Source organism: Lynx canadensis, chromosome B3, assembly GCF_007474595.2.
Source record: "Lynx canadensis isolate LIC74 chromosome B3, mLynCan4.pri.v2, whole genome shotgun sequence".
NCBI classification, from domain to species: Eukaryota; Metazoa; Chordata; class Mammalia; order Carnivora; family Felidae; genus Lynx; species Lynx canadensis.
The window spans coordinates 60966179-60986174 of record NC_044308.2 but is presented as its reverse complement, the minus strand read 5'-3'; the positions used below and the strand labels follow the sequence as shown (position 1 = coordinate 60986174).

The 19996-nt window shown below is 49.2% G+C and overlaps 1 protein-coding gene across 1 annotated transcript in view; it reads right to left on the bottom strand.

Annotated features, from left to right (window-relative positions):
- The window catches only part of PLA2G4E (phospholipase A2 group IVE), a 56842-nt gene that overhangs the window by 14182 nt on the left and 22664 nt on the right, over window positions 1-19996 (bottom strand). Inside the window, exons 2-10 of the mRNA XM_030318426.2 lie at window positions 14086-14158; window positions 8632-8768; window positions 6875-7006; window positions 6037-6077; window positions 4389-4431; window positions 3469-3532; window positions 2451-2611; window positions 2264-2350; window positions 1844-1881 (exon numbers count right to left, since the gene is read on the bottom strand). Of these exons, the coding sequence (XP_030174286.1) occupies window positions 1844-1881; window positions 2264-2350; window positions 2451-2611; window positions 3469-3532; window positions 4389-4431; window positions 6037-6077; window positions 6875-7006; window positions 8632-8768; window positions 14086-14158 (776 nt within the window). The remainder of the gene's footprint in view (window positions 1-1843; window positions 1882-2263; window positions 2351-2450; window positions 2612-3468; window positions 3533-4388; window positions 4432-6036; window positions 6078-6874; window positions 7007-8631; window positions 8769-14085; window positions 14159-19996) is intronic.

Here is a 19996-nt window from a genome sequence, read left to right as displayed (position 1 = left end):
ACAAAATCAGGGACTCGATGAAACCCTGCCTCCTCAGCACGATTTGGAAACTCCAGAAAGGCTTCCCCGTGGTATCTTGAGGGATACCACCAGATTACTTGAGGTTACCCCCAGGTAACCTGAGGCCAGATGTGGGTAACAAGGAGCCCTGAGATCCTTGTGGCCAAACCCTGTGGTCCAGGCTCTACAGTAAGGGATTTCCTGTGGAGCTCTCATTCTTCGGTAAGTTCTTCCTGCTCCTGGAGTTAATACTCTTTCTGTGTGTTTGTGAAACTGACAAAACCCTTTATAGTCCTGATGTTACCCTATCACCCCTACAGGTCCACAAGGCAGGTGGGGCAGGAGCTCCTTCTGCATGTCCAACAGTTGCCTTATTTTTATCACATCCCTGCCCTGGACAAGTTCAGGCTCCTGGCCTGGCAGTCAAGACCCTACCTGGTCTGTCCAACCTCACCTTTTACTAGCCCAGAAGTAGTCCCAGTTCTGAGCCTTTGTGCAGCCCTTGCCTTCACCAGAAGCTTCTTCCATCTGCCTACTTATATCTCTTGTGTTCTCAGGTTCAGCTCCCCAGGGGCTCTGGGTGAAGCGACCTTGACAATTTCTGACCTGAATCTTACTTAGCAGCCTGACTCACTAACCAGATCGCCTGTCCTGGAAGGCAGAGCCTGGGAGCTCTGCCGTTGTGTTTCCTCCATGTCAAGCATAGTCCTAGAGACACAACTGTGAGGAAATAACTCCTTCCTTGGCCTCGACAAAAACTAAATAACAAAACAACAGCAGTTGATATTTGCTGAGTGTCCCCCTTGTCAGACAGATCACTGAGTACTTCACATGTGTTCTCTGGACACGTGTTCACTGGATCCTCAGTGCAAGGCAAGAGTGGACAGTATTCTTGGTTTTGCTCCAGTTTATAGATGAGAAAAACTGAGACCTAGAGACGTTAAATAACTTGTCCAAGGGCTAATAAAATTGTAAATGGTCACTTGATATTTGACAAGGGTGCCAAGACAACTTAAAGGGGGAAAGAATAGTCTTCTCAACAAATGGGAGAGGGACAACTGGACATCCACATGCAAAAGGATGAAGCCAGATCCCTATTTCCTGCTGAATGTATACAATAACTCAAAATCAGTCATAGACCTAAGTGTGAGAACTAACAGTATACAACCCCTAGAAGAAAACATGGGAGTAAATCTTCATGACCTTGGATTAGGTAACGGTTTCTGAAATCTGACACCCAAAGCACGGGTGACAAAAGAAAAAATGTAGATACACTGTGGACTTCACAAAGTTAAAAACGTCTTTGCTTCCAAGGACATTATCAAGAATGTAAAAAGACAGCGGTGCCTGGGCGACTCAGTTGGTTAAGCATTCAACTCCTGATTTCAGCTCAGGTCATGATCTCACGGTTGTGAGATCGAGCCCCATTTTGGGCTCTGCACTGGGCATGGAACCTGCTTAAGATTCTGCACATGCATGCTCGCTCTCGCTCACTTGCTCTCTCTCACTCTCTCTCCCTCTCTCTCTCCAGATAAACAAGAAGAATGTAAAAAGACAACCTCCAGAATAGGAGAAAATATTTGCACATCATATATCTGATAAGGGACTTATATCCAGAATATAAAAAGAACTCTTACAACTTAACAATAAAAGGTAAATAACCAATTTTAAAAAATGGACAAAGTATTTGGAGAAGAGACATTTCTCCAAAAAAGATATAAAAATGGCCAAAAAGCCCATGAAAAGATGCTCAACCTCCTTAGCCATCATGGACATGCAATTCAAAACCACATTTTACCCCCTAAGATGAATAAGAGGGGCAGAAAGAAAGAGGGTACTTTACCAGGGTGTAGACTTCACGTGTAACTCACAGTTCTCACCCTGGGAAGTGAAAGATGAACAGCTTTGCAGAGACAACTTAGAGCCAAGTGGTCCCAACTAACAAAGTGGAGTCTCACCATACTGTCCACTTCGACTTGTCTCAGCACACACATGTGCACACAGATAGGTACATACACACATACATGCATGCACAAGCTCCCCTCATTCCCTCTTCTGGATTCCCTCTGCGATCCTTCTTTCAGCCTCTACACATTCTCTTTGGTTCCCTGCTGCAGCTTACAGCCTCCTACTCCTCCAAAACTCCTCTGTCCCACCTGAGAGACCCTCACACATCACCGCCCCCCAGGCTCTCCCCATCTGTCTGCCGCAGGAGCTTCGGGCTAAGCTGCTCAGGGGGCCCTTCTAACACCCGGGCCCTTACCACCGGCAGGGTTACTGCCTGGCCGTCAGGAAGGCAATCGAGGGGCTGGCAGACAGGGCTGTTCTTGCGCGCACAGCAGCAGCAGGGCTGGAAGGACAGGCAGGTTCTGTGAGGGGGGTGAGGGACTTCTCTGGCAGCCCCATCCGCACCGGTGCCCTACGCCACCCCCACTGCCACTGGTCTGTACCCCACAGCTCCACTGGCTCTTGGGCACTTCCACGTGCATCTGGGGCTGGAAGTACTTGGGGTAGTGGAAGCAGGCCAGGTTCGGGCAGCAGGGCTCCTGGCAGTGCGAGACGCGCTGGGTGTGCTCGAAGGACTCCTTTACTGTCACCAGGAGGTCCTTCACTGGAAGAGAGGACAACGGGCCTGAGCCCCTAGAAGCCCCTTCCCCCACCCCCAGCCTGGATCAGGAAAATGCCAAGCTGGAGGAACCCAGGACGGGGGTTTACAAGCATCGAGGGCCCTGGTTAAAATGCCTCAGAGTCTTACTCTGTAGGGCCACGCAGATCCCAGGAATCTGCAATTAACAAGGCTGTGTGTGGTGCTGACAAATGAGGTTCCCAGAAAGCCCTGAGATACTGAGTCCTCTGGACTGGTGCCCCTCCTACTACATTGGAAGCAGGACCTCACCGCGCTGCCCGTTCGGGCGTGTGGGTCCTTCTCCCCCACCCTTCCTCATGTCTGTGTGCCCAGGCTGCTCCCCTCTCTTGGGACAGGACTGGAAGACTTGAATGGGTGAGATGGGGTGGCGCGGTGAACTGAAGAGTCTTGTAATTGTGGATCTCTTTGGTCCCTGCCAGCCATAAAATTCTAGGACCCTCCATGAATTATAATCTGACCAGAGGAAGGGGTGCAGCTAGAGGGGCCCTAGGTGTTGCCAGTGCCTGCCTGACCCAGGAACCCCTGGTCTGGCAGGAGTGCATTGCAGACCGGTGTGGGCACAGTGGGCAGGGATGTGCCTCTGACGTCAGCCCAGGGCGCTCATCAGGCCTGAGAGGTTCTGAGGGTCATGTGGGCACTTGGAAGAGCATGCTCCTTCCAGAGCAGGGGAGGGGGCGGGGTTCATGGCCCCTGAGGGTGGTGTGATCCCGAGGAGTCCCAGCCAGGCTCAGTCCTGACTGAGCCTAGGGCAGCGGTGGGAAGAAAGACTACCTGTTCCCCCCTCCCCCCCCCCTGCAGCAGCGGGGGGTCAAAGGACTCACTTTTCCTGCTCTTCTTCTGCCTCCTGCATTCTGCATGAACCTCTAGGCAGGAGACTTGTCGAGACTGAAACAAAGGAAGGGAGAGTCCATCCGGTCACAAGCTGCGTCCTCCCTCTGCCAGGCCAAAGGGAGGAGATGAAGAATGAGGGGATAAATTCAGCGCTGGGCTGATTTGGGGCTGACTCCAGGGAACAATGGTGCTGACCACATTTTCTGAACCCAGTCAAGGTTTCTCATCTCCTTAAGAGATGGAGTGTTTGAAAATGAAGCTGTCCTGAAAAATCTAGGATGTAGGGTCACCGTTTACTAGGGGCCATGTTCTCAGCTACAGGTCAGGGATGGAACCTGAGGGATTTGGTCCAAAATAAAAAGAGGGGACATTCCACTGTGAGCTTTGGAAGTGAGAACTTCCAACAAAACATTCCTCTAAAAGTCAAATTCCTTTACCACGAACTCCCAAAGGCTGATTTGGCGGTGGGGGTGGGGAGGGGGTGGGGGGAGATCTTAAATCCTGTCTTTAGATGCATTTAACTGAGATGTCTGTACCAAGAGCTGAATTATGAAAATCTTTTAAATACTGAGCTTGTGCTTATAGAGGGATCGGAGCTGGGGGGAAGTGGGACAGAGACAGATTCTGGGAGGAGGCTGCTTCCAAGTGGGCGCTTTTACTGGGGAACCTCCCAAGGGGAGGGGTCATCCTTGTGGGACACAGGATGCTGGGCCAGGGTACGGATGCCCCAGCTCCCTCCTCCCCAGAAGCAGGGGCCCAGTCCCTGCCCCACCCATCCAAGCCCCCCATTGGCCTGCTTTAGTTAGTCTGACTCCTGGCGGCCTCGGGGACAGGGGCTCAGCTTCTGTTCCCCTGGGAGCAGCAGCCATATGAGGCCTCTGGAGCTACAGGCACCTGGAAGGACAATTACCACCAGCACGCCGTTGGTGACGAGGGTCTCAGGTGGAAAGGGACTGGAAAACAAAATGAGAACTCCCTGTCAGTTGTAGCATTCTTGCCTGGTTTCTCACAAAGGTGTTGAAAAATGTAAATAGGGTCAATAATGAAAATTTATGAAAAATAGCAGCTTAAGAATCATTAGCTCCGCGGGTTGTCAAGGAAAAAAGTGGCAAACATTTTAAATAGAATAGGAAAAAAATAAATGTATAGGATGGAAGGAAAAGAGTTCCTCTTTTCTTTCTTCCTTTCTTTCTTTATTTCCTTTCTTTTTTTTTCTTCAGGGATAACGCTTCTTTATGCCCAGCTGTAGGGAACTATGAGGGTAAATAGGTAGCAGCAGGGAGGGGCCTGAGCTCACCAGCTGCAACAGATGCAGTAAATAGTTCTGGTGGCAAAAATGACCCATTCTCCAGTCTGCACTTTATTTAATTAATGCATTTAACAAACACTTATGACCTAGCTAGAGAGGGGGCTGGTGAATATGAAATGTCTTCATGTTATAAAGTCAGGAACATAAGCCTCCAAGGTTACAATCAGTCTAGGGGAGTCCACAGCCTCCCTTGCCAAAATTAGGCCCAAGATGACTGTGTCTCCAGATCAACAATTACCAATTGTGACATGTTTCATTTCGCAAGCTATAAGGAATTTCCCCTCCTAAAAGTCTTGTTAAATGAAGAACTGGAGGAGAGAGCCCAGATTTTCTTCAATGGGAAACAGTTGATTTTGATTTGTCAATCAGCTGTTGATGGGAAATGAGGCACCCCAAAGAGTTCCAAGAGCCCCTAGGCAGAGGACTGTTGGAGTGGAGTTTGATAAGCCTTCTTGTTACCCTCCCCCTGCTCCTCTGCAGATCCTAAGATGGCAGGGGTGGCAGTGGGGTGGGGAGGGTGCGGTGCTCAGCTCTACCAAGGCTATGGAGAGGAGTCAGCTGCCCAGTTTGCCCAATCACAAGGCACACTACCATCCTGAGCAGACTTCTCCCCTCCCCTTCCCTTTCCCTTCCCCCCTCCTCTCTTTGTCCTCTTCTCTTTCCTATCTTCCAGCTCTGGGGCCTAATTCTACTTGAGTTCCCAGCATAATCGTATCTCCGAGACCTGGGTCATTTTCCTAATTGAAAATGTTGGGAAATAACCCCACATGTTGGGCCTGAGCATCCTCTTGATGTGATTCTAGAGTTGGGTGCAGAGGGGGAAAGGCTGCTTCAGGCCAGGGTTTGGGGGAGCTTATTCTAATAATTTGGGGTTGAGGATGAGACACCCTGGTCCTGACCTCTTTCTCAGCCTGGCATCTACGAGGCCCCATCACCATGTGGCAGGAATTCTTCCCAGAGGCCACTCTCAGGAATGCAAGGGAGCTGAGGCAGGCAATTTGGCCAGAATTCTTAATCTTTGAAGCCATATTGATGTCAGTAGAATAGGGTGAGTAGGGGTGGGGCCCGGGCACATATAGTATTTAGAAGCCCTCAAGCGATTCTGATGCACCCTGTGGGGTGTCAGGGGTAAGCGTGGGAGAGGGGAGGGCAGCAAAAAGGCAGACTAGGCTCTGAAATGCTTGTGCCTGGAGCCACTGAGGAGTGAGGACTTCAGTGGGGTCTTCAGTGGGGGCTGGGACCTACTCACCTCTCCTCCAGCAGGAACTCTACCTCCAGCTCTTCCATGCCCTGGCAGAGGGATAAAAGGAAGGCAGCTGTGAGCTGGGGCTGTACCTGTCTTCCCCAGAACATGCCCCTTTAGCTTCTATTCCCTGCTTCCCATTGCTCTCCTGACTTCCCAAGGGGCTCAGCACCTTGGGCAAAAGAGAGCTGAACTATTGTCCCCTGTAAGCTCAACTCTGAAGGATAGGGACTCCTTCCTTCATCTATTCCTTCCCACCTCTTGTATAATTTCAGGAAGTTGTGACTTCATTGGACCTTAATTTCCCTGCCAGAATGTAATTCAGGCAAGAGCAAGGATACTCATTCTCTGCTGTGTTCCCAGTGCCTGGAACATAGTAGGAAATAAAGTTCTGTTGAATGACTGAATGGGTAATATCCTGGTCTTTTCCAGCTCTTTCTCTGATTTTCAGCTTTACTCTTCTTTTCCCTCATCTGTCCCCTGTTCCCTGGGCCATCCCAACAGCAGGACTCGGAGGGAAGAAAGGGAACCAATACTTATTACACCTCCATTTTGTACCGGGAACAGTGCTAGGTGCCTTAAACATGTTTTCCCATTTCAATATCACAACGACCCTAAGTGGTAGGTATCATCATTGCCATTGGATAGATGAGGAAACAGAATACAGTGGAATTAAATAAATTCTGCAAGGTTACACAACTAGTAAGAATAGCACTGGGATTGACCCAGCAGTACTATCTTTTCCTCACTTGGTGACAGAGAGAAGCCCATAGAGTGGCATCATAGAAATAACCAGCTGCTCCTCATGAGGCAGGAGGCTGAGGGACTGGACACCTGCACCCACCTCTGGGTTGAGTGGGAACTTCATATGGGTTTTCTTTCGGAAGCAGAGCTTGGTGAGGTCATAGAGGACTGTCAACAGGTGGTCATTTGGTGTCACTGTGTCTTCATCACAGATGCTCAGCTCCAGCACGTTCTAGGGGAAAAGGGAGGGTGCAAGTCTGGTTACTGTGTTTTCATGGACCCATTCCCTAGCAAGGAGGTGGGTTTGAGGTCTGGGGAACAGCATGCAGGTCCCTGCCCAGGTATGAGAGACTTTTGTAGGAAAATGAACTCGGCTGGTGGGGGATAGTGTCTATATCCTCCTTTCCAACTCTCCGAAGACTTCCTGACTCTCTGCTCTGATTCTCCTGGATAATTTTGCTCTTTTGCAAGGTTGGGAAGGGCCTGTGAAGTGTGAGGGATGTCATTTCACCTTGGGGAATGATGGAAGTGCATAACAAGCAAAACCATCCCCAAGTCATAGACTGTGTTCAGCACTGGGACCCCAGTTGCTGAAGACAGCACATTAATTACTAGAAAACCCAGTTCAGGGAAACTAACACCTTAACACTCCAGGGGAGTGATGTGACAGGTTACAGTGATTCTCACACTTGATGGCCTTGGGGTGAGGTATTTGAACTCTATACTTTGGTTTATCAGATCCTAATAAGGTCTTATGAGTGGTCCCAAAGCTACGTTAAGAGTTGAACAGCTGCCCTGTCATCTGGCTGAACACTGAGGTCAGTGGTTTTGGGTGACATGGATTAGCCTCTGAGGTCTCTGGTTCCAAGGATCCTGGGAGATGTGGGTTGGGGCTGGGTTTTCCTCTTTGGTCCCTACCAGGTGGACATAAGGTGGTCTGGAGGTTCCCTACTGAATGAGATTTTCTAGAAACACAGACATGCCCCACAACCAACCCCACATATTCATATGAACAGCCCCATAGCTCTTTAGACATAGGAAGTTCAAATTCTGCTTTCAAGATGGCAAACTGAGCCCATGCCAAAAACCATATATATGATATGGTTATCAAAACCATATATATGATAGAAGAGATATTTTTATAGTAACAGTATAAAGTCCTTCTTGAAAGTTAAAAGGACTCATCATGAACCAGAAATAAAGAATCATCCTAAAATGTGGAAGCAGTAAGCTGGAGATGTCAAGCCTCAAGTATCCCAAGACTGGGGTCAATACCTCCATGATGAAGCCAAGTTTTTTTTAAGAGCACTCTGCTTGGGGTGCTCAAGGGAGAATTCTCCCATAGGAGATGCGAACGCAACTTAGAATCATCATATATCTGAGGAAGGCCAACACCATGAAACAACTCAACAAAGGAAAGAACAGACACTCAAGGAATTAGAAATAATAAAGCCTTCTAAAAAGGATTTAAGATAGGGTAAACCCTCCAGCTGGAATTAGACTGGCCTTAGACCTAGTGAATAGAATGGCCCTTCTCCTCCATTAGTTTCCTACTTGGAGCATGTTCTGGAAGCACACTCAGTTTTGTGGCAGGGAGCACCAAGTTCCAGCAACGATCAGGTAGAAGGACAAGAGAGAAAGGAAACAAGGTAGAAAGATAAGTAGACTCAGAGGGAAAAACATGAGGCAGGCCTAATAAAGGAGTGGGTGAGCAGAAAGATGGATTGCTAAGAGGAGGAGAAGTAGGTGGGAGGAAAATAGACATAAGAAGGACACATAAGCAACAGAAGGACAAGCAGTCATGGTGGGGAGCAGAAATGTAGGCAGGGCTGACAGGTGTTGTCCTCCAAGTCTCACCTTCACTTGGCTCTGGATCTGGAAGCTGAAGGTTTCATTCCACTCTGGGTTTGGGCAGTTGGAGATGGTCCTAGTCCTCAGCCTTTCACGAGAAGCGGTGGGCAGCCAAAGGCTCACAAAGCAGTCTGTCTGGCTCACTGTCCAAGGAAGACAAGGGTTGGGGGGAAAACTGGGGAATCAACCCGGGGCCAGAGAGGAGAGTGTAGAATCAGAAGGAAACTTCAGGCAAGTCACTTCCAGAGCAAGCCCTTGTCTCAGCTTTAGCCTTTGTCTACCCTCCTGACTCATGGGTCTGGATCTCCAGAGACCTTTGTCCCAGAGGTCTCGAGAAGGCCATAGCCTGCAGGCTAGAAAATTCACAGAGGGGGATTCAGGTCCCACTGGATTCTTCTCATGGACACTGAAGGCTTCTGGCTCTTTTCAGAAGCACCCTAGCTTTTTGAGCAAATGCTTGCTAGATTGGGACAAGGTATGGCCACACAATTTTTCCTCTGCCAAGGGAAGAGCTGAAGAACCAGCCCCATAAGATCCAGTTTAACCCTTGTTTAGCCAAGGTACCAGGGAAACCAAAGTAGGGCTCTACTCTTCCTCTGGGCTGGTGACAAGCAAGGATTAGAAGAAGCACAGTCTGGGGCACCTGGGTGGCTCAGGTGTCAAGCTTTTGACTTTGGCTCAGGTCATGATCTCATGGTTCGTGAGTTCGAGCCCCGAGTCAGACTCTGCACTGACCGTGCCGAGTCTGCTTCAGATTCTGTCTCCCTCTCAGGAGAATCTAGAAGCAAGGACCACAATTTAAATATGACTTAATGTCTCAACTGCAGCTACCAGGCTCTTCATACCTACACGAGTCTCCCAGCATGAGGAAGGTGACCCAAGAAGCCCTCACATCTGAGGCCGTATCCTTTTTTTTTCTTCTTTTTTCTCATTTGAAATGAACAACCCAAGGGTGATATTTCTGTATGTGCTCTGGAGAAGGGACAAAGGCTTTATTCTTAAAAGTCTCTCCTAAAGTAGAGGAATGCTTCTCAGGTCTTCTAGTTGGAACAGCAGAAGGCATAGGGCAAAAAAAAAAAAAATAGCAGCCTAGCCTGGTTCCCTCCCTCCATTCTACCTGGGAGGAGGGAGGAAGAGGTGCCATGACTGCCTTGTCACTCTCCCGGCAATCTGCTGGAGAAATTTCCAGGGCACACACCAGATTTTTAGGAAATGATATAAGGCAATACAATCTCCAGTGTCAGAGAGTCCTCTACTTGGTGAAGCTAGTATGAAGATAGGAGTTTTGTTCTGATAGGACTGATCCAAACTAGTTCGTAGTTATTATTAGTAATGTCCTCCTGGACTGACTGGTCTCATGCTGTCACTACACTGAGAATATTATCAGAGGTAAGAACCACAGTTTATACCATAAGCATCCCTAGCTTCTGATTTCATCTCCAATGTCTGATTAATCTTTGAGGGCTGGCCATTCAGTGAATTGGAATTCATGGCTCTCCTCCCACCCAATAAAGGTAAGATGACACTGCTTTTAGAGGCCATAATCAGATAATCCAGAGGCAAAGAATGACCAAAACCCAGAGGGATGCAGAGAAAATGATGACCCCTCTGTGTCCAGCCTACTCCTCCTCATATCAACTCAGGTGTCTGGCCCAGACACCAAGTGTTGTCCTTGGCTCTCACATGGCATCAGTTTAACTCCTCTGATCTCACCAGACCACCCACTTCTTACTTGTACTGCCACTGCCTTGGTGCAGGCCACCATCACCTCTGCTGCCATTTCCCACCCTTCTGCTGGCTAGCCTCTTCAGATTTCAGGAAGAGCCTCTTCTGGAAGCCTTCTCTGAGCCCCCACCTCTGGGCCAGGTACTCCTCCTAGCTTAGAGCCTCTTCTCCTCTCCTGGCAGGGCTCTGGTTACACCACACTACAATGCAGGTCAGAACATCTGTCTCCACTGCACCTTGAACACCAAGAAGGCCTGGAGTCTGTGTTTTGGCACTTGCCAGACATTTGCTGAATAAATGAATTGAATGGAAAAGCCCAACTTCCTGCTTTAGAGCACAGTTATCAAATTCTGGACTGAGGCACCACAGATATAGGCATGTAAGCTGATGTCCAACTGTCTATAGGGAGACTCCCCAGGATCTCCCGGGACCTCTCTGTTGGCTTTTCCTGGACACTCGTCATTCCTCCTCAGCCTGAAACATTCTCCTCAGGTTTGCCTCCCGTACAGTAGGAACCTGCAGGCAGGGACCCCACCAACTCTATACCTATCTGCTTAGCATGATTTGATTGACCCTGTAAAGGCCCCTTTGCCTCCAAAATCCCTTTCCTATTATCAGTCTATGCTTATCCCATTAAGCCCATGAAATAAAATCTCAGTATTTTTGGCCTAAGGTTTAAATCTCTAGTTAAGATACAAATACTGGAAGAGACAGGATTGATCAGACACCCACACTTCAAGCACTGATTTGTTTTTCAGTTATTTCCACAAGAATGGGAAGGAGAGTGAAATCCTGGGAAGGGAGAGATGATTTGGTGGAGCAAGGCTGCTAGGGGCCTGGATGATAATCTGGAGCAGGCATCATTATCTGACTATAAGGAGAGTGACCAGCATGTTGGCAATAAAGAATAGTTAAGCAACACTGACCCAATTCTGAGTATTTCAGGTACTGCAGGGGATTTCCTAGGCATTGATAGGTTTTGATCCTTGTTCCTTTTAGAGTGACAGAGGGCTTGGTCATTTGAATGACATGCTTCCTTTCCTGGAACGTGGGTGGCAAAGATGACTCAGTGAGATCTACAGATGTTGAGAACACTGTCTTCCTAATACCTCTGGAGACACCTGCCTCACATCCCTTGGGGTACTGGTTTGAGTTTTAATTTTCTTTTCCCAAGAGGAATAACACCTCTTGGGAGCTAGGAGGTTTCTAGGTCCACTCTATCCAGTCCTGGCTCAGGGCTGGCCAGAGCGTACCTTGACAAGGGAGTCATCACTGAATCTCATCCCTTTCAGGCTCCTTGAAATCATAGGAAACTCAGACAGACACTAGAGGGCTGGACCAGAGTGGAGCTCAGTTTTGATCTAAGCTAGAAGGGAAAAGTTTGGGGCAGGAGTAATCTAGGACCCAGAAGATATCAGGATAGTTGCAAACCTCATTAGGCAAGGTGGCAGAAGAGCCCAGCCTAGGTCAACTGTGGAGTCTACAGGAACGTGCCCCAGGCTAGAGCCCCCAGACACCATGTATGCCTTCCACCCTGTTCCTCAGGAGAAATGAGAGAAACATAAACAACAAGGGGTTCCCAAAAGGGGCCTGGAAACCCCCAAAGGCAGCTGTGTGCCAGAGGGGTGTGTGGGGAAGGGGAAGAGGAGGGCGGTGGAGCCAGACCTCAGCCCTCTTGTCTGGCTGCCTGCTCTCCCATCTCCCCACCTCTGGGATATGTAGAGGATGGGTGTGGCAGGAGAAGACAGAAGAAAGGGGCTTGGACAAAGGGAAGGTCTGCACACACAGGTGCAGGCATGCCATGAGAGCGTGCAACCTGTGTGACCCGAAGGGTTGGGACACACACACCCTAGGAGTGGAGGCAGGTGAGTGCAGCTGTGGGCATGTGCAAGCTGTGGGTATCCCGGGGTGGGGGGAGTGGGTGAACTCTGCCCAGGGGTGGGTGAAGTGTCAGTGACCCACGGTGGCATTGGCAAGAAAGGCAAAAGAGGTGGCCAGGCCCCGGACCCAGGGAACCCTTCTCTTCAGATCACTCTCTGGTGGCCTGGGAGGTCCCAAGGAGCCTGAGGAGAAGTCTCTGGGCCTCCTGCCAGCCTCTTGACAAAGCTAGGCCCGACTGGACACTGGCTGCAATTGCCCCCGTTGGCATGGGCTCTGGACACCATGCCCTCCAGGGGGTCCAGCTGGAGTCCTTCGTGATCTCTTAGCTTTCCCTGAGCCCCAGGGCCCTCCCTTCTTTGTTGTACACACTCCTGCCTGCATTACTACAACAGTTTCCCAGCAAATTAGTCAACCTCTCCCCACTTATGCTTCAGCACAATCTGCATATGACGTCAGGAAATCATGCAATCCCTTCCTCAAGAACTCAGGTGCCCTATCACTTGGATCCCCATCCCTTCTCTGCCTGGCCCTAGCCTCCTTCCCCTGCTCCTCCTCCCTCTACCCCCCAGAGTCCAGACCTGGAATCAAACACTGCTTCCACCATAGGCAATCATTAGACCTCACATGCAGAGTGGGCCTCAGCACTACCCTCAGGTTGTGGGAGGAGCACATGTTGTTTTGAGGCCTGCCCTTCTTCCTCCCCACCCCCACTGGCCACAGGTGTCATGTGGCTCCTCTACCTCCCTCAGGATTGCCCCTCTTGCAGATGGGGCTCCCAGGACCTCTGGATGCCCATGCCCTGCCCCTTTCAGACCCCAGGCCCTCAGAGCAGCCTTCCTTAGCTACTCCCAGCTTTCAATGTCCTCCTCCAGGTCTAAATTCTACAGTGACAAAGTTAGAATGCCATTTCCTGTTACTAGTCTATAATCACTTTGGGTGTAAAAGTCTTCCCTTGTTAAAATGTATACTTGGTGTCATGGCTGTTGGCATTCTTTGCCCCCCTGAGGCTCTTGAGTCTAGCTGAATCCCAGGGTGAGGGCAGTGGGAGTAAAATGGAGCTTTGGGGAAGTCTGGTGGCTCTTGTGAGTGCGGACACCCCCACAGCCAGGGGGCCTTGACACAGAGCTCTCTCCTCCTTGAGGGCTAAGCCTCTCTCTGGATGGGGTAAGTTGAGGGGAGCACAGGAAGGGGATCTGGGCTCTCCTGCTTTCTTGAAAAGACAAGCATGAGGGGAGCATCTAGCCCACCCAGATGCCTTGATTTCCTATTGAAGCCAGACACTTCCCAGGGCCCCCATAACCAGGAATGCAGGAGGGGCTGGGATGAGTGTGAAGTCAAGGCTGTAAGAAAACACTGCACAAACAGTGCTGGTGAGTCAAACCACATCCATGGGGCTACACTGCAGAGCTGGTGCCATGTGGTCTCCACCATGAACCCCAGAACCCAGTTTGGGATCCAGGTGCTGAGCAGGGGCACGGAGACTAGGCTGGCAGAAGGGGCTCTCCTTCTTCTTCACCCCTAATAGTTCGTAAACTCATGCAGAAGCAAGAAGTGCCGGTGTGGGAGAAGCTGCTGGTCCCACAAATGGGTGTTAGGGAGTGGGGAGTGGGGAGGAGAGAGTGAGGCAAACAGTTTTCTCAGACCCAGGAACCCTACAGGGGCTGGTAGTGCCAAGGTTACAGTTAGGAGGGGGGCCTGGAAAAATGATATCAACCCCAAAGTCTGAAATACAACCTGAGTGTAGCAGACACCCTGCCCCCACCCCCCACACAAACACCTCTGATGTTTCTCTAGCCAGGGCAGGACTCCTTCCAGCCCCCATACGCAGAGAAGGAGGGAAGACCGGATACTCACCCATATCAGCCTGCCGGACATTTTTCATCCGGATGACCTTCACTGTCAGCAGGTGGCATGGAGAGACCCCACCCTGTGGGTTGAGAGGACAGAGGACTCATTCTTCAGGTGATGACAACTGATAGAGCAGCTCAAGCTGGACACAGGCTCCCACTGCTCAGACCCAAGATGCCTCCTCACAGTCAGTCCACATTTCTGGGCTCTTGAGGACACTGCTGGTCCCCAAGACTGCTGAGGTGAGGGGCTTACTTCTCACCTCACTAGGAGCCAGCACACCTTGGAAAGGGATGGCTTCATGCCTGTTCTGTTCATGTTTCTCCTGTTTGAATCTCACGATTTGAAGCCCCTTCCCTGAGAGTTTTAACCAGGCTTAGAGGAATCTGTTTGCCATCCACTCCCAGCCTGTGCCCATGGAAGATGCATGGAACTCCTCCATCTGATCAAGTGACCCTATTTAAAGAGGCCTCTGAAGAACTTATCAAACTCAACACCCAAAAAACAAATAATCCAGTGAAGAAATGGGCAAAAGACATGAATAGACACTTCTCCAAAGAAGACATCCAGATGGCCAACTGACACGTGAAAAAAATGCTCAACATCACTCATCATCAGGGAAATACAAATCAGAACCACAATGAGACACCACCTCACACCTGTTAGAATGACTAACATTAACAACTCAGGCAACAACAGATGTTGGCGAGGATGCGGAGAAAGAGGATCTCTTTTGCATCATTGGTGGGAATGCAAACTGGTGCAGCCACTCTGAAAAACAGTATGGAGGTTCCTCAAGAAGCTAAAAATAGAACTACCCTACGACCCAGCAATTGCACTACTAGGCATTTATCCATGGGATACAGGTGTGCTGTTTCGAAGGGACACATGCACCCCCATGTTGATAGCAGCACTACTGACAGTAGCTCAAGTATGGAAAGAGCCCAAATGTCCATCAATAGATGAATGGATAAAGAAGATGTGGTATATGTATATATATATATATATATATATATATATATATATATATATATACATACATACATACAATGGAGTATTACTCAGCAATCAAAAAGAATGAAATCTTGCCATTTGCAACTACGTGGATGAAACTGGAGGGTATTATGCTAAGTGAAATTAGTCAGAGAAAGACAAAAATCATATGAATTCACTCATATGAGGACTTTAAGAGACAAAACAGATGAACATAAGGGAGGGGAAGCAAAAATATAAAAACAGGAGGGGGACAAAACGTAAGAGACTCTTAAATATGGAGAACAAACAGAAGGTTACTGGATGGGGTGTGGGAGGGGGGATGGGCTAAATGGGTAAGGGGCATTAAGGAATCTACTCCTGAAATCATTGTTGCACTATATGCTAACTAACTTGGATGTAAATTAAGAAATAAATTAAAAAAAAAAAGAGGCCTGTGAGTTAGGACCTTTCACACTCCACATAGTTTGCCCTGTTGCCAAAATCATATTACACCTTTTTAAGAATATGCAATTCTTCTCTATTTAAAATATTGTTGGGGTTTTGGGAAAAACATAAAAGTATGAAGAAAAAGAAGAGTCTCCAGCATCCCACCACTCAGAGAGATCACTATTTTCACTTTTTTTTTAAATGTTATAATCACTTATATTTTCAACTCAGACTGTATAAAGATAGTTTATCTGCCTTGGTTATATTATCAGAGATAATAATATTGCAATGACTAACATCTACTGAATATTTACTATTTGTCACTTTTCTTACATTTTTAAAAACAATTTTAATCTTTATTTATTTTTGAGAGAGAGAGAGAGCACAAGCAGGGGAGGAACATGAAGAGAAAGAGACACAGAATCGGAAGCAGGCTCCAGGCTCCGAGCTGTCAGCACAGAGTCGGACACAGGGCTCAAACCCGCAAACCGTGAGATCATGACCTGAGCCGAAGTCAGATGCTTAACCAATTGAGCCACCCAGGCACCCCTTCCTTACATTTTAAAACCTTCATTAAGACCTTGAGGTCCTGCTATCTTGCTATGATTGAGGTATTGCTATCTTTTTAAATTGAGATACAATTGAGATATAACGTATTAGTTTTAAGTATATAGCAAGATGAGTTGATATACATATATACTGCAGTATGATTACCACAACGAGTTTGGTTAACGTCCATCACCACACATAGTTACAATTATTTTTTTTTCTTGTCAGGGGAACTGTCCACGTTTTGATGTCTGTCCTTCCAGCCTCTTCTGGGGCTTATTCTAAACAGCAACAATAGAACGAAGCCTGGGAAGGCTGCTACTTAGAACCTGAGATAGATGTGTAAGTCAGACTTCAGGTCCCTTCCTCCTCAGTTCCCAACAGCTGCCTCTGAATCAGAACAAAAGCCAAACTGACAGTCCTATACAGGTCTGAGGAATCCTTTTGTGAGATTAACTCCGAAATATTGGAAATACTCACAGCCCATAACTTGATCTAACAAGATTCTGTTTTGAGCTGGGTGGCTCGAGGCAAAGGCCACATACACCACTTCTCTCCTGGCTTTGGAAATATGGCGGTGGCTGTTGGCCATACCCACTCTGGGCATGATGGGTTCCTCATTTCTCACTCCCCAGCTGGCGCAGCGGGTGTCCTGGTATGATCTTGTGAGGAAGCAGGAGTCAGTTTTCACCCAGGAGAGCAGTTCTGGCAAAGCCTGTTCCCAGTGGCCCACTTTCTCAGATGGCAACCAGAGTTCAAATGTGGGCCACCAGAGGCCTCGGCTCAGGCAAGGGTCAGTCCTCAGGGACATTCCCTAGTATTGAAGGACTCTCGATCATCACAGCCCTTCTTCTGCCTCCAGGAGGGCTGCCCATAGCCCTGCCTGACCCCCCTTCTGTCTTGTCTGGAAGGGATGAGCACTCACAGCTTCCCGCAGCACCTCACTCGAGGTCTCCCTGCCTCCCAGGGAAAGTGCTATCTAACCCTGATAGTCGCTATCTAACCCTGATGCCTTCCGGTGAGGTTGACCATCTCTTCGCATTCTAACTCAGCAAGGCTAACAACACCAGCTACTATCCCTTGACTGTGTGCCACATGCTAAGCATTGTGTGTGTAATCTCTATGTTTCATATTGCTCAATCTTTCCAACACCCCTCGAAGCAGTTATTATTAGCCTCGCTTTACAGATGGCGAATCTGAGACCAAGTCCTTTGATGGTGGGCACTCAGCTAGAATCAAAGGAGCCCGAGTTTGAATCCAGTTCTAATTCTTAAGCCTGTTGCTCATAATCATGATCATGCTGTCATCTTACTTGAAAGCAACACTTGGGACACCTGGGTGGCTCAGTTGATTAAGCGTCTGACTTTGGCTCAGGTCATGATCTTGCGGTTCATGGGTTCGAGCCCCTCATTGGGCTCGGCGCTGACAGCTCAGAACCTGGAACCTGCTTCAGATTCTGTGTCTCCCTCACTCTCTGCCCTCCCCTGCTTACACTCTGACACTCTCTCTTAAAAATAAACATAAAAATTTTTTTTAAAAAGGAAAGCAACCATTAACGTTCAACTCAGAGACAGGTGCTGCTTGGCCCTCACCTCCTCCTCCTTCATCTTTTCCTCTTAGAACCTCTTTTCCTAACAGCTTCTTCTTTTCACTCTGAATTCCCTCAAGGCCCTCCAATAATCCCCAAACTCTGGTAGTCCTTCTATCAGTAATGCTTTTATTGGCTACATTTCTGCCAATATGTTTCATGATCTCTTTCTTTTTTATTTTTTTAAAGTTCATTTATTTTGAGAGAGAGAGAGAGAGAGCGAGCACAGGTGGGGGAGGGGCAGAGAGAGAGGGAGACAGAGAATCCCAAGCAGGCTCTACGCTGTCAGCACAGAGCCTGATGTGAAGCTCAAACTCACAAACCATGAGATCATGACCTGAGCTGAAACCAAGAGTCGGATGCTTAACTGAGCCACCCAGGCGCCCCTCTCTCTTTTTTTAAAGAGCCAGTATACACCGAAGTGTAAGGGTTCTTGGAGGAGTTCTGCTTCCCAGTAGCCTAGAGGGCTCCTTCGTGGTCTACCTTGGGTCTCAAATCACAACTTCTAGCTCAAGAATTTGCAGGAGAGACTCAATTCCAAAGGGCTCTACAAACTACTCTGACATCTTTGCCAGCAGAGAGGCAGCACCTGGCAGGGAGTTTGGGAGACAGCCCAGAGGGGCCATGCTGAGAGGTAGGCAGTGGGAACATGGGATTCAGGTCTTGGGCCCAGATGATTCCAAGAACTAGGTCTGAGAAAAATGACCTTCTTGGATAAAAATGAATGTAAATATTTTGCTCCTGGTATAACCAGCTGAACTGGAGTGGTGCTAGAGATAAGCAAAACTTCATGGCCTCAGAGATAATTGATCCAATTACCAAGATCCAAGAGAACAAAGCACAAAGCAGATGGGAGCCAGAAACCGGCAACATTATGGCAAGTTCATGGGGCAGGTTATAGTGTGGTAAGGGTAACCACTTTAGGGACTTGGATAAGCCTGTCCCTTGGACAAGATACCTTGGCTGGTTATCACGATGAAATCATAGCCACGGCCAGAAACCATACCAGCTGGACCGCAGCCCTGCAGCAGGGATGGACATCAATCCTTCGGTTCATGGGGCCATTGGGGGGTCCTGGGTAAGGAGCAGGGAGTACTCAGGGGGTTGGAGCTCAAGGCAGAAACTATTTGGCAAACAGTGCAGAAGTGTATTCGGACGCGTTAATAACCTACAGGGAGGGCGAGCCTGCTAGTTTTCAGGGAAGCCATGTGGGAGAAAGGGCTCTATTACTCAGGCTGTGGTCACACACACGACTCCAGCTCCAGCCTCCTCCCTGGCCTTGGTTCCTGGGGCTGATCCCTTCAGGACCCTACTTCCCCCTTGAGACCTACATAGGACAGGGGGATCTCCTGTGGAAAAGATGTTGCCCTTAGGACTGGCTATTATGCAATTCAATAGTACCCCTTCCCATGCCCATCTTTATAGGTATGACCTTGGCAGAGGTTGGGGAGCACAACTCACCACCCTCCTCCAGCATGCCAGGCCCTGAGCCTGTGCTGGCTACATCGCGTCGCTCTCGTTTAGCCCTCCAGCCACACTGTGGGGAAGGTGCTGCCATCCCCACTTTGTAGGGGACAAGACTAGGTTTAGAGACACTGCATCTCACACAGGGACACACAGCCCAGAAACGGCAGGGCCGGGACTCAGGTGCAGATCCACCTGACCACAGGGCAGCACACTTTCCATCCACCCGGAGGCTGGCTCTCACCGAGAATTAACCAAAATGGCTCAAAGCTTGCTCCAGGTCACACACTGGACTACTTAATAGCAGAGGCAGGAGTAGGCCCTTGGCTCTCAATTCAGGGCTTACCCTGCACCCCAGGTCTAGCTGTCACCACAAATTAGTCAGAAGAGTGGTTACAGATGGGATCCCAGGGACAGGCTCCCAGGTGGGGGTGGGAGTTGGGGAGAGGGTCTGACAACCCTGTTTCAGAGGTGGTGGGTGTGATACCCATCCCTGGGCCAGGCACACCCTAACTAAGCCAGCCTACGAGGTCTGGGGTGCGGGAGAGGGGAAGACAGCGCGCAGGGAGCCTGTGGGCCATCTGTCCCCAGGGCTTCTCAGGACAGGCGTGGCTGGTGGTGCCGCCTCCTCCTCCCCAGTGAGCTGGGTGTAGCCTGTTCCTTGCAACACCTGTATCAGAGCCCCGAACAGCTTTGTGATCCCTCCCCGGATGCGTGGGCCCTCCCTAAGACGACACCATTGGGATGGGGACTTTATGGGACCTCAGGATGTTTCCCAGCTAATCTGAGCAACATCCCAGACCAGGGGGTTCCCGGGAGGAGCTACCATGCTGTTTTCCCTTTTAATCACACAGGCTAGGTGACAGGTCACGGCAAGAAGTCCAGCTCTGAGCC